Raw genomic sequence first — 24,838 nt, 5'->3', positions numbered from 1 at the left:
TTCTCAAGAGTCTTCTCCAACACCACAGTTTAAAAGCATCAATTCTTCGGTGCTCACTTTCTTCACAGTCCAACTCTCACATCCATACATGACCACATGAAAAACCATAGCCTTGAATAGACAGACCTTTGTTGACAAAGTAATGTCTGTGCTTTTTAATGTGCTGTCTAGGTTGATCATAACTTTCCTTCCAAGGAGTAAGCATCTTTTAATTTCATGGCTGCAATCACCGTCCACAGTGATTTTGGAGCCCAGAAAAATAAAGTCTGACACTGTTTCCACTGTTTCCCCATCTATGTGCCATGAAGTGATGGGACCAGATACCATGATCTTAGTTTTCTGAATGTTGAGCTTTAAGCCAACTTTTTCACTCTCCACTTTCTTTCATCAAGAGGCTCTTTAGTTCTTCACTTTCTGCCATAAGGGTGGTGTCATCTGCATATCTGAGGTTATTGATATTTCTCCCAGCAATCTTGATTCCAGCTTGTGCTTCCTCCAGCCCAGCATTTCTCATGATGTACTCTGCATATAAGTTAAACAAGCAGGGTGACAATATACAGCCTTGACATACTTCTTTTCCTATTTGGAACCAGTCTGTTGTTCCATGTTCAGTTCTAACTGTTGCTTCCTGACCTGCATACAGGTTTCTCAAGAGGCAGGTCAGGTGATGTGGCATGCCCATTTCTTTCAGAATTTTCCACAGTTTATTGTGATCCACACAGTCAAAGGCTTTGGCATAGTCAATAAAGCAGAAATAGATGTTTTTCTGGAACTCTCTTGCTTTTTCCATGATCCAGCAGATGTTGGCAATTTGATTCCAACTGGTTCCTCTGCCTTTTCTAAAACCACCATCTGGAAGTTCACAGTTCACATATTGCTGAAGCCTGGCTTGGAGAATTTTGAGCATTAATTTACTAGCGTGTGAGATGAGTGCAATTGTGTGGTAGTTTGAGCATTCTTTGGCATTGCCTTTCTTTACATCTATTAATACATTACTGTTTCAAGAAATACACAATGTAATAAAATGATTTTATGAAATTATCTTGAATTTTCAGAGTTAAACTATCAGAGTTAGTCCATTTTTCAGGTTCTGATTATTATAACAGCTTTTAAAAATATTTTGCCTCTGAAAGTTAATCAATTGCTTCATATTTTACTGATACCCTTTAAATACTTGGTGCATTCCATATTTAGTCAGTGTAAACCAGGAAGAAAAGCTCAACTTTAGGTATTTAGTGACCTGGGTTAAAATGTCAATTCACCACTGATTCTTTCTGTGACCTTAGAGTACTTAATTTCTGTGAATCTTATTATATCATTTGTTAAATGAAAATGACAGGATTTAGCACAATTATCTCACAAGTAGTATAAATTTTATTACTGTCACAGGCACTGTGAAGATTTGTGCTTGCTCTGTGCCAGGAATAAACCTAAAGGATAAAATGATATATTTGGATGAAAACTACATTTTCTGAGAGAAATAACAAATTATATTGCTTAACTTATGGGCATGGGAATAAAGGCCCTTGAACACATTGCATCTGAAAAACCAAGAGTGGCCATCCATTTTCTTTACAATATACTTAATGGGTCCCTAACAAAAGATTACATAATCACAGACACAGAATTTATCATGTAGTTGATGTTGCTGAATGGGTAATGCTAGGGAGTCACAAATGTGAAGTGAATTAACAACAAGCTCAGTGTTCAGGACCAGCTGGTGCGTGCAGTTAAGATCAGAACACGCTCAGTGGCTCAGCTGCCCTCAGCACAATGGCCGACTGATGGTTTGGCTGTGAATAATAGCCCCTTCATCACTGACACATTTACCTTATCCCTTAAGTGCAGCCGTGGCTGGTTTCACATGGAGACCATTTCTCTCCAGTATGACCCCCATGATCAATATATTGTACACACAGCACTTTGTCCATCAGCCGGAAGAACAAAAATGCTTTTACTAGACATTTTCTCACATTTCCATCATGTAACAGCTGTTTCCATTCACCACATACAAAGTAACTAATATTTAGATAAAGACAGGCTTCTGTCGTTTTCATTTTGCTCCCCAGCATTTTGCTCATAACAATTATGAAAAGACATCATTTTTGTATTGAAACGATATATATTTTTTCTCCTTTGCTAGCTTATGAAGGATAGAAATATCCTTTTTGTCACCTCGGTGACTAACACAGTGCTTGGCTAACTCTCAATAACTGATTAATTATACTAAAAGTTAAGATCACCAGAATGCTTGCTATATGTCAAGAACTGTGCTAACTTCAGTACCTGTGTCAATCATGTAATCCAAATAACCGCATGACTTTGGTACTTAACAGTAGCAGTAACTAAGACATATAAAGGTTTAGCCACTTGCCCATGGACTTATGGCTAAAAGTGATGGAGCAGCATTCCAAATTCAAGAAGCTAGTGAGGGCTTCCCTGGTGGTCCAGTGGTTAAGACTCTGGACTTCCAATGGAGGGGGTGCAGGTTCAATCGATCCCTGGTTGTGGGAACTAAGATCCCACATGCCAAGGGGCATGGTCAAAAAAACTATAAATTTCAGTTAGCTGCCAAGTCCATGCTCTGACCACCACCATGGCACATGCAGTAGCTGCTCTCAGTCAGAAGACACAGATTCAATCCCTGGGTCAGGAAGATCCCCTGGAGAAGGAAATGGCAACCTAGTCCAATACTCCTGCCATGGAGAAATTAAAATTAGATAGACCCAGGAGCCTAGTGGGCTACAGTCCATGGGGTCACAAAGAGTCGGACATTACTGAGCAACTGAGTGTGCACGTATGCGCACACACACACACACACACACACAGACACCCCTTGAGATCAAGGGCTGAAAGTCCTTGTCTTCAAATTCTTAGCATATTATAGGTGTGCAATGGTTTTTGTTAAATTAATGACTATATAATTGAATTAACTGTTATTGTCAGTGTTTGAATTAAACCAACTAATTATTGTTTAAATATAATTTTTTTCTTTAAAATGTGGCACAAGTGCTATCAATTGATATATAGTGAATCAAGATTATTTTACTTTGAGCCCTTCTAGGTATTTCTTATCAGATATTAAGATAATTAGTGTCATTGAATATTACTTAAAAAATGAATCTAGATCTGTGAGTTTAAAGAAAAAGACAAAGTTTACTGCTAAAGAAAAACCTTGGGAATTGTGTGACCATGAACTCAACAGTGTGATAAAATAAGCAAGCAGGGAAACCAAAACAAGTGAACAAAAACTACTGCCATCTTGGGTTTATTTGCACTGGGTTAGTTTTTAAGGTGCTTGTGTAAATATTACATCTTTGACATTCCTTAATATTTGTATTTGTAAAGCGTTTTGTGATCACAGAACTAAAGTAGTGCAAAATAAGGAAGTTCACAGATAATCCAGATGCTTCTAAATCATATTCCATTAATTCTTTGGAAATTCAAAAAGGGGCTTCTAGAGCATGTATGAGGAAGTGTGGTGAGCGGATTGCATGATTCTATGTTATCAGGACTGGTTATTTAATTTGCAAGGTCCAGTGCAAAGTGAAAACAAGAGATCTCTGTGAAGAAATCATCAGCAATGTCAGGATAACGAGTAGAGCATCAAAACCAAGCATGGGGCCCTCCTGAGTGCCTGACAGCACAGGTTACACACACAATGGAACTGGCCCTACCTGTTATGATTCCCATTTTAGACAGCCACTTGGAAAATTACCTGAAGAACAAATGGATTACAGGGGCAGGAGGAGAGGCTATAGAAGAGGCTATAGGAAAATGATATTGGTAATCCAGGCAAGCTATGATGATGGCCCCAACCACATTTGTAGGTGTGATGAAGAGAAGGATTTTATGCTGAAGTTAACACCTCTTATAAGAGTTCAACTTTTCTATTTAATTTTCCCTATTTCAATTATATTTGTAAATTACCCCCAAACTACCATCTTAACACCACAGACCTTCACGAAATGAAAATACCCAGTAAGAAAAACTTTACAAAGAAAATCAATTACAGAATGAGTTTAAAAGACCATGTCTTTATGTTAAAAATGGTCCACCTGAATTAGCGAGTGTCATCGTCAGTTAGTTAAACTTAATAGCAATGAATATATGAGCACACTGGGGCCATTAGGAACCCTTAAGTATAAGAAATATGTCTGATTGATGTGCAGTGGCTATCTTTAGTGTTCTGGCAAGTGCACTGTGATTTCTGGCTCGCCCTAAGAAACCAACTGTGCTGGAACACTATCTAAGGCCACTGCCATGTGTGAGTCAAAACTCTGCTCCTGGGAAACTACAGAGACATTAGCCACCGGAACAAAGGGTCTCAGGTAAGGCACCTGGAATCTGCAGAGTCAGCACTCCAGTTGCGCACCTTGGTTTTACCGGCTGCACTGGGGGGCCGTGGAGGGGGTGTGGCTCAGAAAGGACACGTGGGAAGCATTCTGGATTCAGACTTTGGCTCCAGCATACACTCACTGTGTGACTTTGGGCAAGTTATTAAATTTCTCTGAGTCTGACTTTTTTTTCCATCTTTAATTTCAGAATTATAATAGCTCACAATTGTGAGGACTGAACAGTATCAGCTACAGAAGCTACTTAGCACAGTACTGGGACACATGGTAAAAGCCTGTCACTTGTTATGCAGCTATTCACACAAATAAGGTGGACCTCTTTTTAGCGAAAGTAAGAATCAAAAGAGCATTAATTTTTAGGGCTTTTTTTGAGTGTATAAGTATTGCGAAGTTGACTGCTGGCCCAATACCTGGGCCACAGACCAGTTCTGGTCCATAGTCTGTTAGAAACCAGGTTGCACGGAAGTGAAGCTTCATCTGCTTTAACAGCCACTCTCCATCACTTGTATTACCACCTGGGCTCCACCTCGTGTCAGGTCCGCAGCAGCACTGGATTCTCACAGGAGCACAAACCCTACTGTGAATTGTGTATGTGAGGGGTCCAGGTTGTGCACTCCTTATGAAAATCATGATTTCCATGGCCCGCCCTGGTCCATGGAAAAATTATCTTCCACGAAACTGGTCCCTGGTGCCAAAAAGGCTGGGGACTGCTGCTGTACAGGATGCTGAGGTTATGTCCATGAGCAGCCACAGACTGGGTTGGGGACAGAGGTCCTTTCAGCCAGCATCTCTGTGGATCCAACTCAGCTGCGTCCACATTCTTAGGCAATGAGGACAAAGTAGGATCATTTAAGGGTGTACAAAAGCCTCCCCACCCCCGATATGTGCATGGATTCCCTTCAGGCCTCATCTCCAAAGATGAGATTGTGTAAAGGTTTTCCTAGTTGAGATTAGAGTGGCGAAGAGGCTCTGGGGGAGGGCCTATGGAGACTTACATAAATGCCAAGGTGTATCCCCATTACCTCTCTTGTCTCTAATAAAGTGCCAGAGAGAGAGAATGCCAATGCTTAATTTACTTAAGGAATTAGACCTATTTATTCAGAAGAATTGATCCAGGGCTTTGTATAGGCACAACCTCTGAGTATCATTTTCTTCATCACTATAATTAGAGACTATAGATTTATTAGGGGGCAAGGGCAAAACATCTTTTAAAACTTCCTAGTAACAACTAATGAGCATCTGAAACAGGTTGTCATTATTTGAACCAATCAACAGACGTTTCTAGATTGCCTTATATTCATGCTACTGCTGGCACTGTGATGGCTATAAAGGAATGGTCTCTAATGCCAGTGAATTCAGTCTACTGGAGGCAGAAATACATAAATGATAAAACAACTGGGCTAATCTTTACCTTTTTTAAGTGCTCCTTTACCAAGGCCTTTCCAGATCAGAACAGGAGCAGTGATAGCAGTCTACCCCAGGTGGAGGCAATAACAGGAATGCAATAATAAAACCAACTATCTGCTCTATATAATTGCCAGGCAATTCTAAACAATGTCACTGAATACAGACTTCTGCCTCTCAGAATCCTGTTGGTTGTGGCAGATTGTATTCTTCAAAACTGGCTGCAACAGTCTCTCATTCCCTTGTCACTCCCTCATTAAAAGGTGAAGTCAAATTCTTCTCCCTTTGAAACTGGGCCATCTTATGACTTGCTTGTAAACAACAAAATACAGCAGATGTGACACTATGAACTCATAAAAGCCAATGAACTTCTGCTTTGTTCACTGAAACACTTGTGCTTGGAGTCTTGCAGGAAACCTGACCCACCTGGGGCTGCCATGTTGTGAGGAAGCCAAGACATACAGAAAAGTCACACGTACGTAGCCCAAGTCATGAAGTCCTCCCAGACCTGATGCAGCAATTGAATGAACAATCCTTCAGATAATTCCATGCCTGAGATATCAAGGCATCCTTGGAGCCAGGCTTTGAGTCTTCTCAACAGAGGCCAAAAACATCATACAGGAGAAAGATAGCCAGGCCACATCTTTCTAAATATCTGACCTACAGAATCTGTGAGCACAGTAAATTGTTTTATGCCACCAAGGAACAGTTTGTTAAGGAGCAATAGTAAGTGGGACACTGGTTTAAACTGAAATAATTGCTATTGTTACTGTTACGTGTTAATATATATAATGATCAGCACATTTTTACTACATAATTTCTAATAAATATTGTATTGTACATGGAAGTTAATTTGACCTCTGGCATGTGCATTCAGCTATATACATTCATCTGGAGAGTAAGTTTGCTCTAAAGGCTGGGAAGCATTCAACCATGCCTTGGCTATGAAGTGGCTCCAACTCCTATGGTGCTAAAATGATACCTTAGTAAAGGTAAAGATGAAGAAAGAGAACTTCAACTATTTTGATTCTGCCAATTTATGTGACTACCTGGAGTTTAACTTAATGAAATAATAGGTTATTTCAATATAATAAAATCATAAAATAATGTAAATACAGAGTATAGTATTTTGCTGGGAATGTGCAAATTTTACTTCATACATAAAATATTTTACTAAATTTTAATGCCTTTAAAATATATATCCATTGACAGATAAATGGATAAAGAATTGTGGTACATATATACAATGGAATATTACTCAACCATAAAAAGGAATGGATTTGAGTCGGTTCTAGTAAGGTGGATGAATGTAGAACCTGTTATACAGGGTGAAAAGTAAGTCAGAAAGAGAAAAACAAATATCATATATTAATGCACAAATGTGGAATCTAGAAAAATGGTACTGATGTACCTCTTTGCAGGGCAGGACTAGAGATGCAGATATAGAGAAAAGACTTGTGGACAAGTGGGAAGAATTGAGAGAGTAGCACTGAAACATATACATTACCATATGTAAAACAGATAGCTAATGGGAAGTTTCTATACAACACAGACTGTTCAGCCAGGTGCCCTGTGACAACCTAGCGGGGTGGGGTAGGGTAGGGGTGGGAAGGAGGTTCAAGAGGAGGGGATATAAGTATACTTACAGCTGATTCACATTGTTGTACAGCAGAAATCAACACAACATTGTAAAGCAATTATCCTCCAATTAAAAAAAATTAAAACAATTTTGTTTGTTTTAAACTTGAAAAATGAATCAATACTATGTTTATTACTGTTACCATGTAACTATTGCTGAAAGTAATTTTTCCATCCAGAGGAAGGGATACTAAAGAATGATTTTCTTTGGTGTCAAACATGCTAGGTGTGCCACTGAAGATAAGTAGATTGAAAGTGAAAGTGAAAGTCACTCAGTCATGTTCCACTCTTTGCGACCCCATGGACTATACACTCCATGGAATTCTCTAGGCCAGAATACTGGAGTGGGTAGCTTTTCCCTTCTCCAGGGGATCTTCCCAACTTAGAGACTGAACCCATGTCTCCCACACTGCAGGCAGATTCTTTACCAGTTGAGCCACAAGGGAAGCCCAAGAATACTGGAGTGGGTAGCCTATCCCTTCTCCAGTGGATCTTCCTGACCCAGGAATCAAACCAGGGTCTTGTGCATTGCAGGAGGATTCTTTACCAACTGAGCTATCAGGGAAGCCCTTGATAAGTAGATTACTTTCAATTAAAAAGACGAGAGTAAACTCCAAAAAGGAAAGCAACTTTGATCTAGATAATAAAGACAAAGAACATGTTTCTTTTCCCTATGGAATGTTTGAACCCCGTTCCACACAGTATACCTCCCATACGGGAAGCACAGACTCTATCCCACTACCAAAGCCAACAAGAGCTGGACAGTGCCTTCCTCAAAGTCCTGGCCAGAAGTTTGCTGGCACATAAGCCACACTCAGTCAGTCAGATATGCCTGAAAGTGATGCAAAGAAGCAGACAAAGTGAAATATCCATTTTATTAGCAGTTGTGGTGGCAGCCACGCCGGTGGAGGCACCACCAGAGGGTGGCCATGTAGGGTCCTGGGTCCCGCAGGCACAGCAGTGTATCCTCACCGTGTCCTTCCTGTGGTCAGGTCCTGGCTGAGGTTCTGGCTGCTCAGGTTCCATCGGTTCCTGCTCATTCCCTGAACCTAGTTTGTAAGCCCATCCTTTCACCTCATTTGGGCCAAATCAGCCAGATTCACTTTCCATTATGTGTAGTGGAGAACTCTGGTTGATACATACAAAGATGACTAGAATTTTGACTAGCTGAATATGGAGGTAGGAGGTACTGAAGATATTATATTAATAGGTCAGGAAAACAGCAAAGGTAAAAGTACTAATGTGGAAAAAATATTGTAGTTAGTGACTGGTGATGATCTAGTGTGAACTGAGTTCACATGACCTGGGAACTGAGCTCCTGAAAGATGGTGTAGTGAATGAAGGGAGGTGTCTTAGCTGAAGCTGCCATAACAAAATACCAGAGACTGGATGACTTCAATGACAGGTATTTAGTGACTAAACAACAACAACAGGAATTTTTCAGGGGACACAATTCAATCTATGGCAGAAGGGAACACAAGCTTAGCCAGGATGAAGAAGGTCTCATATGCCACATATAGGGGTGTGACCTTTGAAGGGTTGATGAGGTGGAGGCTATGAAGAGCTTTTGTGCAAAAACAGACTTGTTTAAACAACTGCTTTAGGAGTGTTACTCTAGTGGCACAGTGAAAAATGAATGGGGTGAGTGAAGAACTTTCTTAGGAAGCTTCTTTGGGAGGCTACTGCAATAGTCAAGGTGAGTGATGTAAAGGAACCATGTTCAAGGAGAAGCATGAGGGGCAGGGTGGAGAAGACAAGTCTAAATTTGAGAGATATTTCAAATGTGGAACCAACATAATTAATCAGACATCTGGATGTGGGGGTGTGGAAGTGGGAGGAGTTGAGGATGACTCAGAGGTTTTGCTTGGGTAACTGAGACAGTAGGAATGCCAATAATCAAATCAGAAGATAGAAAAGCAGTAGCTAGTTTGGAGCAATGGCAGGTCATGATTTCGATTTTTGAAATGCAGAATTTAAGGAGCTGATAAAAAACAATATATTTATGTTCAAGTTAGGAATACACTCGGAGTTCAGGAGAAAGGTAAGGCCAGGGAAGGAGCTTTGGGGTTCACTTGAAAAGACATGGAAGTGGCAATGAATGAGATCACCCATGGGAGGGATAACTGAGGGAACAAAAAGAGGTCAAGAGTGGAAGTCTGGTAAATGCTGGTAGGTGGTTTTATGACATTGCAATAAAGCACTTTTAATAAGGGAGGAGGCCAATTTAGAAAATAAAATGTTCCCAAAGTTTAGAAAAAGAAAAATTCAGATAGAAAGGGGTGAGCAAGAGTCTTAGTAATGTTGAAATGGTCAGAAAGACAAGGGTCTTAAGAGACTTTTGATAAAATCTCTAGTGGATGAATTCTGAAGAGTAGTTTAGGTAGAGTGTAGCTGGGGTGGAGAAGAACAAAACCCACATAATATCTAGTTTATAAGGTGAGGAAGTATTAATTAGTCTTTCTAGATGCAGGCTTTCAGAAATGAGAAGTTAGTTCAAATTTATGGATGGTATTGTAGGGTTGTTGGTTTTATTTTTTGATGGTGGAGATTTTACCATGTCTCAAAAAATCACATTTTCCTACACTGTACATAAGCTAAAAGCACACATTCCTATATACAAAAATATGCCTGATTAATATGTTTGACAAAGGAAAGAAAGCAGTAAATATACTATCTGTAAAACATTTAGCCCAGTAAGCATGCCATAATTACAGTTATTACTTTTATACTCTAAATTTCTACACTATTATAGAAGAATTTCTATTTGTTATTTGAAGTCCTTTGTTCTCCTTTCAAAATTTTCTTTCCATGACATAAACAAACAAAAGGCTCAAAGCAGACTGTGTTCATAGGAGAAGGTAATGTCTTTTGTAATACAGTGGAAGATGTGCCAAGAATCTCCTTGATTTGAACTATCAGCTCAGTTTATCACTCAGTCATGTCTGACTCTTTGCAACCCCATGGACTGCAGCACACCAGGCCTCCCTGTCCATCACCAACTCCTGGAGTTTACTCAAACTCATGTCCATTGAGTCGGTGATGCCATCCAACCATCTCATCCTCTGTCATCCCCTTCTCCTGCCTTCAATTTTTCCCAGCATCAGGGTCTTTTCCAATGAGTCAGCTCTTCACATCAGGTGGCCAAAGCATTGGAGTTTCAGCTTCAACATCAGTCCTTCTAATGAATATTCAGGACTGATTTCCTTTAGGATTTGAACTATAACGTCCATCAATTTAGGAGAAGTTTGATGACTGAAATTACAGAGTATAATTTTTGCTATACATTGTGGCACTTCAAATGCAAATACATTTAGTACAGAGAGGATCACAGAAGACAACACAGCACACTCTTAACCCCTTGCTGTGCATTATCTTATGAGAACCTCTCTAAGTTAGAACTAGATGAAATCTGTATGGCAGCCAGAGAGGTAAGTTCCTCTGATCTCCTCTCAGCAAAGATCAAGCTATTGTGCTGTTAGGAGAGCAGTGAGCTGAGAGGCTGTGCCTTTAAAACAGTTGGATTCACCATAGTGTTTGAGCAGAGGCCACAATCTTCCTGGCCAGCCCCAAGTCAATGACTAAGCATAGCATGGGTTCTAAGGCTTGCCCATTTATGCCCAGTGTGGGCTCTTTTAATGGACAACCTCTGCTCAGAACTGGCTAAGACTCTCCCTATCCAATCTTGCGTCTTTCCTCTAACTTTGGCAAATATTGCCCCCCTCCAACCCTCCAATAAATCTCTTTCACTTCTTGGAGAATCCTGACTAATGGAGTCAGTACCAGGGCTGATCTAAGATAGCAGGAGGTAAGATGCGTTTGGGAACATATCCTGGCTGGAAATGAGAGCCTCATCCTACATGGTGTGTGAGGCACAGACAGTCCACCAGGTAGCTACGCAATTGCTAAAAGTCATCAGTAGTGGCTTGGAAGAATGCTCTGGTAGGAACAGGCTAACTCATCAGTCCCCAACCATTTTGGCACCCAGGACTGGTTTCATAGAAAACAATTTTTCCATGGACCAGGAGGAGGGGGCATGGTTTCAAGATGATTCAAGCACATTACACTTATTGTGTACTTTATTTCTATTATTATTACATTAGCTTCAGCTTGGATCATCAGGCACTAGATTCTGGAGGTTGGGGACCCCTGGGCTAAGCAACTCATCCTTGTTTACACAAACATCCCTGATTTCAGCACTGGAAGTCTGAAGCCTGGTGGTTGGTCCCTCTAGGTGGGAGGAAGATGTTAGCCAGGTCAATGATTCAAGCAATTGAGGAATCAGGGAAACAATGCCTTCAGGGATAATAAAATTGGCTGATTCTTATTAAGTCTTGCTGGTGCCCTACAGAGAGAAAATGAAAAGCTGAGGGGAATTAACGAACAAACGAAAACTGAATGTGTAAGCTGGAGAGCCTCTTTGGTAACTTAGAAAGAGGTTGTTTATTCTGTAATATGAGGGTAGAAAAATCTGAAGACCAACTTATGACTTACTAAGAGTCAGGGGACCTTCAAAGATGACTGAGTGCTCAGCTAAGACAGGTCTATTATGCACACGAGGTCAGGACCCTGGTGTGGAAAATCTGAGACCTTAACACAAAGGACAGAGACATCTGGGTGGATATGACTGAAGATTTTGATTAACGAGACTGCTGTAAACCCTTAGAGCCTTCAGATGTGGCCCACCTCTACCTACAAAATGCTAGTACTCCCTCAGCTTACCCATGCCAAGATGCATGACTGGGGAAATAAGAAGTCACTCTCCCCCAATGCACCGGGGGCTCCCTCATGATCTGCCCCCACTGCTCCTCCTGACTGCCAGGCCAATGACTAGGACTAAGTTGCTCAGGATGTGAGGAACCTGATGAGAAGCAGATAGACTCCACACTTAAGAAGCTGCAAGAATTAGCCAGCACACACAGGCTGGAGGCAGGGCAGACCTAGGGGGCTAGATTTTCCGGGGACTTTATCAATAAGAATGAAACAGAAAAAGGATAAGCAAATGTTTGTTGACATAGGGATACTTTCCCTGAGCACTAAGGATTTAACACTCTTACAAGGCTCCAGAGGACAGTAAAAACACCTTGCTGGGCTGGCTCCTAAAAGCCTAGAGGAAAATGACTGCTTTCTCTTAATAAACCTGACATGCCTGAATTGCCCTGGCAGTTGGTGAAGGAAGGAATGAGAAGTCTCAAAGAAATGGGCACTGCTGGAATGGACATTTGATATGATCACAAAGGCTTGCTAGAGGGTTGTGCACCATGGGAGGATCTAGGTGATGAGCTATTCACTGAAGTTTCAGGAAAGTGTGAGCAAGAGGGCCACCAGCACAATGCAAAATCCCAGCAGCACCCGTCCTGTACAGCCAGGACTGATGGTAGAAGAGCCCATCACAGAGCTGAGTTCCCCTATACCCATGTGGATGAAGGCGAGCCTGAAGAAACAGAAGCCAGTTATGGAGCTTAACCATCAGAAGCAGCAGTGGGGTGGGAGGGAGTGTCTCAATTATTATAATAATGCAGAGGCCTGAGTGACAGCCAAGGGGATTTGACCATCTGAAAGTTTTAGAGATGACTTACAGATCATAGCCTTCCCTTGGAGGAAAACAGATGGAGAGCCAATGAGACAACTTTTGGACCCAGAGGGAAGGATCTGCAACACTACAGAAAATAGATATTGTAATGACTTTCCCAGTTCTGCCCCAAAAGGACCGGTGACCATTCATTCAAGTGACTATACACTGGGGAAAAGAGAACATCCAGATATTTTGAGGACTATTGGACATAGGATCTTAGTGGACATTGTTACCTGGATACCTGAATTAACATCATCATGGCCTCAGGGTAAAGTCAGGTCATGTGAGGACAACATAATAAATGAATCCAGACCAGACTCTGGCTCACAGTGGATTTACTAGGTCTGAGAGCACAGCCAGTGGTCATTTTCCCCTAGGGAGGTGGAGTACTGGGGGAATTCAATTGGAAGCTTATGAAAACAGTATTCTCCCACTCCTGCCAGGATAGAAATGAAAAATCATATTGCATTAGGAAAGGGAATGGTAAAGATTTAATGCCACCACTTAGGATCTCAAGAATGCGGGGGTTGCAGGTCTCCTCATGTGTCCATTTAATTTACCAGTCTAGACAGATCCTGGAGAATGACTATAGACTACTGAATCTTCAACCAGGTAGAGGTAACCACTGATTTGTCAAGTGTGTTCTTTTCTATCTCATGCAAGAAGATGTCATCGGTTCACTTTCACTTGGAATGGGCTGCTCCTCACATCTCAGTTTATGTCCGTGCTATGTTAACTCTCTGACTCACTGCCACATCATAGTCTGAAGTGAGATGGACATTTTGGACACCTTACTGAAAGCCATGTTGAGCCTTTACATCCAAGACGTCTTCTGATCAGGCAAGATAAACGAGAGGTGGTTAGCGCACTGGAGCCTTGATAAGACACTTGAGGAAACATCCCGCACTTATGAATACACTTCTGGCCCATAACATCAAAGTGATACTGCCTACTGTGAAGGTTTAGTAAGTATGAAGCATGGCCAAGAGTAGTTATGTTACTATGCAGTCAACTATCGTACTTGTAAAAAAGTTGAAGATAAGTTAGAAGTTGTCATTTTTAAAGCCATTAAAGTTCTGTACCATCTGAAAACACTATGCAGGACATAAGATACTCAAAATTAAGGTTCATAAGAATAAAATATGCATTTACTTAAAATCAAAGTACAATTAAAGTCCAATAATAATGATCATTCATATTACTTTTAGTGTTTGAGCTACTTGGCTGCCTGGAAAATAGGACACAAAACAGGAACTTATGGAATGCATACTTTTTTGACAACCTTCCTAATTTATATTGTGCAACATTTCAGTGAAAATCAATGAACTAGTTTCCTTCACCGACTCTGTGTAAGGCACTGGGAGATAAAATGCAGCTGCCTTCTGTTCATTGGGCACACCTCAGGAGGTAGTGTGACGAAGAAACCTAATGCTGGCTCTGGCGTCACACCACCCTGGGTCACAGTCCTGGCTCTAACAAATAACTAGCTGAATAAGCTTGGGCAGGTTAGTTAGCTTCTGTGTAAGAGTCAGACATGCCTGAAATGACCACGCATGCACACATGCATGCATCCTTAGTTTTCTTACCGGTAAAATGAAGATACCCAAATTTCATTCCAGCCATTGTGAAGATTAAGGCATAGAGAGTTCTGGGTATGGTGCTAGACTGTTACTTTTCAATAAATGAAAGCTTGGCTCTGTTTAGCCGTAGCATCTAAGTAAGCTGGTGAAAGTGTGAAAGTGTTAACTCGCTCAGAAGTGTCTGACTCTCTGCAAACCTGTGGACTGTAGCCCGCCAGGCTCCTCTCTCCATGGAATTCTTCCGGCAAGAATACTGGAGTGGATAGTCATTCATGAGAATTCTCCAGGGGATCTTTCTGACCCAGGGATCGAACCAGGGTCTCCTGCATTGCACACATATTCTTTACTGTCCTGAGCCACCAGAGAAGCCCAAGTAAGCTGGTGATGGTGTATAAACCCTGAGGTGTACATCAGAGCACTGGCTCTGGGTCTACATCTGATTTTCCTATTCCTGTGTTCTCAGAGAAAACAGGGGTCCCACAGCTGCTCAGATCTATACATTTCATATCACCTGACTCTGGTCTCATCAGCACTAGGGCTTTCAGTCTTAAGGAAACCAACTGAATTCAAATGGTTATCATTTCAAGTCTGAGACTGACCATCTTCTTAAAATCGTCCCTTCACTTTTAGTTTCTTTTCTTTGTAATTCCCTCTTTACTGTTGATGTAAAGAATCTGCCTGCAATGCAGGAGACCCTGGTTTGATTCCTGGGTCAGGAAGATCCACTGCAGAAGGGGTAGGCTACCCACTCTAGTATTCTTGGGCTTTCCTTGTGGCTCAGCTGGTCAAGAATCCAACTGCAACGTGGGAGACCTGGGTTCAACCTCTGGGTCAGGAAGATCTCCTGGAGAAGGGAAAGGCTACCCACTCCAGTATTCTGGCCTGGAGAATTACATGGACTGTATAGTCCATGGACGGAGAAGGCAATGGCACCCCACTCCAGTACTCTTGCCTGGAAAATCCCATGGATGGAGGAGCCTGGTGGGCTGCAGTCCATGGGGTCGCTAAGAGTCGGACACGACTGAGCAATTTCACTTGCACTTGTCACTTTCATGCATTGGAGAAGGAAATGGCAACCCACTCCAGTGTTCTTGTCTGGAGAATCCCAGGGACGGGGGAGCCTGGTGGGCTGCTGTCTATGGGGTTGTACAGAGTCGGACACGACTGAAGTAACTTATCTTACCTTATAGTGATGCTTTTGAACTGTAGTGTTGGAGAAGACTCTTGAGAGTCCTTTGGACTGCAAGGAGATCCAACCAGTCCATTCTGAAGGAGATCAGCCCTGGGATTTCTTTGGAAGGAATGATGCTGAAGCTGAAACTCCAGTACTTTGGCCACCTCACGTGAAGAGTTGACTCATTGGAAAAGACTCTGATGCTGGGAGGGATTGGGGGCAAGAGGAGAAGGGGACGACAGAGGATGAGATGGCTGGATGGCATCACTGACTCGATGGACATGAGTCTGAGTGAACTCCAGGAGTTGGTGATGGACAGGGAGGCCTGGCATGCTGCAATTCATGGGGCCGCAGAGAGTCAGACACGACTGAGTGACTGATCTGATCTGATCTGATAGTCCATGGGGTTGCAAAGAGTCAGACACGGCTGAGCGACTTTCACTTTACTCTCTATTAAACCATTTTAAACTTCAGGAGGAGTTTACATCAGTATGTACAGGCTTGATGCATTCTACATATTCAATATATATTTACAGGAATTGGAATAAATAGAATCATTCTAAAGAACTGCTTCTGTATGGCATTTATTTGCTTATTAACTCGAGCATGAAGTCTCAGGTTGGTTTACAGGTCTTTCTGATTTATTTACCCTTGCTAATTCTTAAACCCCACAATCCCACCCCCACCATATACTCCTTATGAGAGGTACCCTCTCTCAGTCCCTCCAAAATGTATCTGCTGTTTTTGCTCCTGGCCTTTGCTCTCCCTGTCCCCTTACCTGGAATGACTCTTCTTTACCTATTCAAATCATATTCATCTTCAAGATGCATCCCAAGTACCACTTACTTCTGAAGCACTCCCCACGGTGCTTGCCAATAGTAACCTCTTCCCTCTTGGACTCTCAGAGAAAGTGCTGAAGGATCCCCCGGCTGCTCCAATCTATATATTTCATATCATCTGACTCAGAGGCTCCCACTGTCATTACCAGGTATATTAACAATCATATTTCACTCAGAACTGTACTATGTGTGTACCATCCACAAGAAAAACTTATCCAGTAGGCACAATGATACTTGTAGGGACCTATGAAATTGTCTTAATATTAACACCAGAAGGAAAAAGTGAACAATAAATAAAATATTCAACATATATTATTTATAAATGTTTTTATAGCAATGAAGTCATAACACATACACATGCTGTTGTTGCTATTTAGTTGCTAGTTATATCTCAGTCTTTTGTAACCCCATGGATTGTAGTCCATTAGGCTTCACTGTCCATGGAATTTTCCAGGTAAGAATATTGGAGTGGGTTGCCGATTCCTTCTCCAGGGGATCTTCTTGACCCAGGGATCGAACCCATGTCTCCAGCATTGGCAAGCTGATTTTTCATGGCTGATCCACCAGGGAAGCCCACATATATATATATATTTTTAGGGGGTTCCCAGGTGGTGCTAGTGGTAAAGAACTTGCCTACCAACGCAGGAAACATAATAGACGCCAGTTTGATCTCTGGGTCATGAAGATACCCTTGAGGAGGAAATGGCAACCCACTCCAGTATTCTTGCCTGGAAAATCCCATGGACAGAGGAGCCTGGCAGGCTACAGTCCACAGGGTCACAAAGAGTGAGACATGACTGAAGCTATGTAGCATGCATGAACATACTTTTTAATGGCAGCAGTGGCCCATGAAGGCACATATCCAAGTGCTAGGGACTACAGAAGTCATAATGGAGCCCTGGCTATCTTATATTGCCCAACGATAGTAAGTCCTATTTTCCTAATTAGAATATCCAAAGGCTGCCAGCAATCCTCAAACTGGAGTTTGCTAACACCTAAGAAACTCCAGACATATCAATGAAATTCTATGATGTATTTTTCAATATTTCAAAGAGCTTAATAGAAAAGTATATTTACCCATAATAAGCCCACACGCACTAACTGAAATGCCAGTACTCTTTGCTTTTGGCTGGAACTATACTAAGTCATTTGGCAACATTGGTGATCTCATGCTGCTGAGTGGTTCTGATACGTGGAATACATAGGAATATTTGAGATTTAACCAGAGAACCAGACGCCACTATAAATCCACCAGTCAATCACAGAATACCCAGATATAAGTATCACCTACAGAAGGCAGGTAAAATTATGGTGAAGAGGCAGAGTACCCATGTGTCTTCAATCATTCACTGTTTGCTATTTAATAATTGTATGTATGCAAGTTTAATAACTGCATCGTGCAGTTTCAAACAGCATGTTACATTTTTATTATTATGGACCATTGTTTAATATCTGGGCTTAAGTTGGGATGGGAAAGTGTTACTATGTTAAACAGAACATTTGAAAACATGGGAGTTCATGGAGGAGTGGTAGCTGGGAGGAAAAAGGTAAGCCATAAAAGGGTCTATGGTGGTGAAAATACTGGAACCCAATGGCTACTTGGCAGATATCTTTAGTTCCTTCCCCTGCCTAATACCAATTAACACATAGCTGAAGGCTCACAACAGAAATGTCAAAAGACTAGTATCAGTGTGGCACCAGTGGTCAAGTGATAGCATAGCAGCCACATTATGAGTAGATGCTCAATAAATACTGTTTGATGTATTGTCTACCAGACACAATTTTGGTCATCTGAATTCTGGAGCTCAGGGACCTTATACATTTCACTGTTAAATTACTCCTGAGTGGGGACAATTTACAGGAAGGGCTTTCTGATGTCAGCCAGGTCTTACCAGCCGGTGAAGACAAATTTGTGAAGACAGTTCAGAGATTTTCTTTTTACCTTCCCCAATCCTTTCTCCAAACACTGTCCCCACCTAGACAGTCTCATGGAGTCAACTGTTTCAAAAATGGGCATGCTTCCCTAAATTCTGGAGGAGGTTTAGGGTGGTTTGTTAAGCAGCAACAGATAATGCAAAAAGACTAATAAATATAGTTGACCCTTCCCTTTAAAAAAAAATATTTTCATAAAACCTGAGGTCAGAATTGGAAGTGATCTAGAGAGACCATTCTATGACTTTTTGTTTCAATGGTTTATGAGGTTAACTGGAAAGTCATCAAACATTATGTCTCATTCCAATTCTGGAGTTCATTTGATTTTAACTGAAAAAAGTTGTATCCATTTTATATGAAAAGAAATGCCACAAAGCTTAATTTAAATATTATTCTAGTGCAACTCAACACTGAATTATAAATTTAATGGTTGAAGGTTAAATAACCTCCAGAAGTTTTTCCTGAGAAACTGACAGCATTTGCAAAAATAGGCATAGGATTTTCTTCCCTGAAAGTTCTCAGAAAAGCAAAAGATAACAACTCAGTGATCAAATTATCCCCACAGCCTTAATTAAAGTCAGATGCTAAGGGAGAGTTCGAGTTCCTTCATTTTATTTACTAATCCACAAAGAAAAGCATCAGGAAAATGTTCTTCAATTCTTATTTGCATACTTCCTAATAGGGCTCATTTATTTTTATTTATGTGTTTATATATGTTTATAACACCTTCACCACACTAAACAAATATATCTCTGCCTTAATACAGCAATAAGCCTGTTTCCACAGAGAATATTAAAAATATGGCTGTTTTCTCCTATTCATCTACATGTAAAAATTCTGGCAAGCATTTCCTGTTGAAAACCCCAACATTTTTATTATAAAGTTTTCCCAAGGTGTCTCCAGTGAAGCTGGAGAAAATATATGCATGTGTATAGGTTCAAATATAACAGCAAACCCTGACTGTACTGCCTCCATTTGCAGGAGGAGTTAGATTCAGGGTTGCCATAGCAGCCACCCACGCTCACACACACAAAGGGGTGGTGGAAAAGAGAGAAAAGCAGCTAGCAGAGAACAGAATCTATTGTTAAAAAGACAGCGGTACCTTTCAATGTAATTACAAGCGGGAATCCTGATTCTTAGTCTGAACCGCTGTTTAATGATAGATTTCTGAGTGCTAGATTGTTATTACATTTTTTTTTTCTCTAAACATATCTACCACCTGAACCTCTGGTTTTAACTTTTATGGATGCAGAGGTTATGTAGGACCAGGAGGGATTTCAGCTAACCACACACACACATTAGGGCTGTTGCTGCTGCTTAGTCGCTTCAGCCGTGTCCAACTCTGTGCGACCCCATGGACTGTAGCCCACCAGGCTCCTCTGTCCATGGGATTCTCCAGGCAAGAATATTGGAGTGGGTTGCCATTCCCTTCTCCAGTGATAAATAATCAACTATTACACAATAATAAAAATAATAAAGAAATTTTAAAATAAATAAGAACTAGTAAAGTATTCAATAAATAAAAGTAAAGCACTAGTGCCTGGCATATACTACATGCTCAATAAATGTTTGCTAATAATAATAATCATTATTGTTAAAACATCTCCAAGTGTTTACTACAGACTAGAACAGCGTGTGCGTGTGTGCTCAGTCACTTCGTTGTGTCTGACTCTTTGAGACCCCATGGCCTGTAGCCTGCAAGGCTCCTCTGTCCACAGGACTTTTCAGGCAGGAATGTTGGTGTGGGTTGCCATTACTCCTCATGGGATCTTCCCAACCCAGGGATTGAACCTTATTTCTGGTGTCTCCTGTACTGGCAGGTGGATTCTTTACCACTGTGCCAACCTGGGAAGCCCCAAGTCTAGAGAAGTGTGACTTATAATTCAGACATAGCTTAAATAAGTGCCTTTAAGTAACTTGGTAAAACAAACAAACAGATAAGAAGTTGCTAAACAAATGCCAGCAGACACACCATTTTGGCAGAATAAAAACACCAGGTGTTTCACTACACTAACACACTCACTACCACTGGCATACCCTGATTATACAACGAAGTCTATATTAGTGCTAAGATAATTATGTATCAGTATTTGGTGTCTGAGAGTATTCCGGAATTTGTCTCAAGTCACTGGCTTGGTCACATATCTATACACAAGATGTGTTTACAATTAATGTGTGTTAGTTGCTTAGTTGTGTCTGACTCTTTGCGACCCCATGAACTGTATAACCTGCCAGGTTCATCTGTCCATGGGATTTCCCAGGCAAGAATACTGGAGTGGGTTACCATTTCCTTCTCCGAGGGATCTTCCCAACCCAAGGATCAAACCCAGGTCTCTTGCACTACAGGTAGATTCTTTACCATCTGAACCACCAGGGAAGACCTTTACAATTAATACCCAGATACAAATACAAACGTAAGATTTAGATGTAATGACAAGGAAAGAAAAATATTTTACTGTTCTTGATTCACACAAGTTTTAAATCTTCATATTAAGGCTAACTGCTCTACCTTCTAGAGGAGTTGGAACAAACAGTCAAGCAATTTAGTGACTAAGAAAGAACACACATGGATTAGAAGATTTTATATCAAGTCTAGAAGTACCTTAAAATGTGTAGCAGAAAGTAAAACTAATGGGCTAAAGAAATCAGGGGCAATTAGAGGAACAGTGTTGGAAGCAGTATGAGGGTAAGAAAAGAGTTGTAACTGGAAAATTGTACAGAAGAGAAAATGGATAGAATGATATTTGGTCCTTAATGCTATAAAAATTTTCCTGATGGGATTTCTTTTAAAGTCCAAGAAGTGAATGGTAGAATTAACTTGGCTTAAACATTTTAAAAATGTTAAAACGCACACCCTTATGACCTCCAAAATGACTCGGCCATTGTGAGTATTATATAGGATGCTATAGTTCCACTCTTAAATTGTCTTTTATCTAGAAATCTTTATTTCCAATATCAAGCAGAGGTGTCACAGGAAATATTCTCTCTTTTAGAGATAAACGTACAAGCTTACATTAGGAACATTAGAAACATTTCCATAAATGAATAGCTCTTTGAGGGGAAAAACAATTCTGAGTTTTTCCAAGCAATTAGAAATTAGTTAAATTTGGCTTGACATTGGCCCTGAGATCTCTTGTCAATGAGCTGAAATCAGAAGTAGTTACTGGCACCATTTACTAGGAGAACTCCAAAAGGAAAAATGTTCTGCACTTCTTACTGGAGCTAAGAAAAAGTCTTCAAAGAACACTTCTGGAGTGCAACTTTATAGCTTCAAGGCAGCCTCTGGTGATAGAGAGTAAGAATGATGGATACAAACACTGGGGACAAGAGCTGCCTGCCAAGGCTGCGCTTCTTCCTACTCCTGCCCACCATTAATGCACTCAGTGGTGACCACTTCCTTCCACCTAGATGTCCTAAGACAGCTGCACTTACGGTCTGGCTCTTACCACTAGAATGACGGCAAATACTCAAGAATAAATAAAATGAGTATCATTTTTAAGGGCATTTTGGTTAGTTCTATAACAAAATACTAAAACAGTGGTTGAGATACTAAGATGATAGAGTTACCAATAAAAAAGAACTTTCTAGAAAAAGAGTGTGTCTTTCCCTACTTTCACCAGAGAACACTGGAAGTTGAGTAGGCGGCAAAGAGGCCTCGGTAGTTCTCTTAATTGCACTATTATAAGTTTATAAGAACTGCATAGGACAAATTTGTTTCCATTAAGCCCTATTTAATATAAAGACAAACATATTCTCAAATGGAAATGCTAATGGCTATATTTTTTAATATAACCAACTACCCACACATAATCTCATGAGAGTCAACTGACTTAATTTTAGTCACAGTACCAACAGCTATTATTAAAGATAAATTAAATGGCCTGCAGAAAACTGTTAATGTGACTTCCATTATGGCAGGGAGAAATAATTTCTACTTTGGGAGAATTATCAGAAAGACAAATTAAGAATGGCTTCTAATCCTTACTTACTGTCAGATACATAGCTGCATAGACACTGAGAGCCGCTTCTTTGGATGGAAAAGTCTTCCTTGCTCTCATGATGAGATCTGGGTTGCCTGTGCAGGCTTCTTCCCCACTGATGAACTGCGTATATTGCTGACACCCAAGTGCCGTGTAGTTGGGTTTACACAGGGCAAGAAAATGGGGAGCCAGGTTTCCTGTGACAACTTGTCCAGCATTTACAAAGATATCTGTTGCAAACAGTCCAAATGTATAAATTCCTGAGGAAGAAAAACACACCATTTTAAACCCTTTGGTTTGTTGTGGTTCAGTTTACAATAAACCAACATGGAAATATTTTAGAAACTATAGAATAGTTCATACACGTCCATACATATGGTTCCTTCCATTTCACTCCCTCCAGCTTCCCCCTTTGCCTTCTGAAGTAGTGGGAGTGTTAAATTATTTAACATATTGAGTTGTCTGCCACTGGCTACATTTTTATGCATGGCAGGTTTATAAGACATAAGATAAAAGAAGAAAATATATTCTAAGACTGTGTTTGGGTAACGTGATTTTTTAAATGGAGATGTGTTTCCCTTGAGAGGGTTCAGTCTATCACCTTCTACTAATGTTAGCAATCTTTATTTTTTCCCTATTTCTGAATATCTTACTAACATAATACAGAGCAGTCATCTCCTTTTAATTATACCTCTTAAGCCCATTCTAACTAATATTAACTCAGCTGGAGGTGCCAATTAGCAAAATCCTAGGCTATCAGTTTTAAAAAATCATGTAACTGCGAAGTCCCAGCTTTTCTTTTATGTACTGAGTTTCAATTTCTCAAGTTTGGGACAATTTAGTAAATAATAAAGCAATTAGATTATAATTTTTAAATTATCTTCACAATATTAAAATTTACTTGCTTTGTTTACCTGAACATAAAAAATTAAGTACATAAATTTCCCCCATTTCGTAAGGAATATGTCAATTTACTCAAAAACAAAAACTGTTTTCTAAATTCAATATAATTGGCCACTAATGCCAAAACTTATCTCTCTATTTAGGTAAGAAAGGCAAAACAGATTCTTTGGCATCATTGTCAAACTTCCAGCTATAATCTACAAGGATGTGGTATTAATGTAAAGAAATCCATTCTTTTATAATTTTTGATAATAAAATCCATCAAGGACATTTTAAAACTATACCAAAATACTACTTCCCAAACAGCTGGTTCATTAAAAAGGCATATAATTCTATTATGATAATTAGATGCTTTTTTTCTTTGTCATGTATTTCTGGATTGTTTGTTTCCTAAGGCTTTACATAATTATTGACTGTTGTGTTGCAAATCAGCAGGAAAAAATATTTTTCCAGGATTAGATACATGACTATCTTTTCATTTGCAAAGTATTATATAAGATTATAAAAGGTTCTAACACCCAAATCCGCACACAGCAAAGCTCCATGTGTATATAAACCACAATGAAACAAAGACCTTAGTTCCTTATTGAAAACATTTACAAGGAAGAGCTTTCTTTCCATCTTACCAGCATTCCATGAGTCATACAAGTAAATGTTATTAAAATCAGAAATTTGGCAGAGGCAGAGAAAAAGAAGAGAATGAAGCTCAATAAAATGTCATTGTATATACCCTCACCTTTCAAATCTCATGGCCTAGCATGGGAACCTAAATGGCAAGCGTTCATCTCTCTTCTCTTGAAATCTAGGCTAAGATGTACTCATTTTATTTAACTAAACCATTCTTTTATCAGGTATAATAAGTTTTCCTGTCTAGAGAGGAATATTTGATAAGGATATGGAAATGTCTCTTGATATTTATAAAGCTCCCAGATGTGCTTCAGAATTAAAATAGTGCATCAGGCCCAAGTCCAATATTGAAGTTGTCTACAAAGATACTTATGTAAGTGAGATCCCATGAGTGTATCCTCCAGATACACTGGAGTGTGACCTCCAGAATAAAGTCACTAAAAAAGAGTGATGTCCTAGTCTATAGTAATGCTTTTCTTACAAGCTTCCCTTTTATTATAGTAAACTAGAAACATCCAAATCATGATAAACAAGGAAACAAGAAACAAATCAAGTACTTCTAAATATCTTTTAAATCACATAAGTAAGAAACATGCACAGGCTTAAACGCATACTTTATGCCATTCAGGCAGAGCTTGTTTTATTGAACTTCACTTTATTGGACTTCATGAATAATACTTTGTTTTTTTTTTTACAAATGGGAGGTTTGTGGCAACCCTGTGTTGAGCAAATCTACTGGCGCTATTTTTCCAATAACATTGGCTCACTCTGCGTGTCTCTGTCACATTTTAGCAATTCTCCCAATATTTCAAGTTTTTCATTATGATTTATTTG

General features: G+C 40.1%; 1 protein-coding gene across 4 annotated transcripts in view; it reads right to left on the bottom strand.

Annotated features, from left to right (window-relative positions):
- PLPPR5 (phospholipid phosphatase related 5) overlaps positions 1–24,838 on the bottom strand; it is a 135,950-nt gene that overhangs the window by 62,625 nt on the left and 48,487 nt on the right. For all 4 annotated transcript variants that reach the window (XM_061411107.1, XM_061411109.1, XM_061411111.1 and 1 more), the window contains exon 3: positions 22,484–22,734. In XM_061411107.1, the coding sequence (XP_061267091.1) occupies positions 22,484–22,734 (251 nt within the window). The remainder of the gene's footprint in view (positions 1–22,483; positions 22,735–24,838) is intronic.

This window comes from Bos javanicus, chromosome 3 (assembly GCF_032452875.1).
Source record: "Bos javanicus breed banteng chromosome 3, ARS-OSU_banteng_1.0, whole genome shotgun sequence".
Taxonomy (NCBI): domain Eukaryota; kingdom Metazoa; phylum Chordata; class Mammalia; order Artiodactyla; family Bovidae; genus Bos; species Bos javanicus.
Note: the sequence above shows the minus strand (reverse complement) of the source record. Positions and strands in the feature narration are given on the sequence as shown.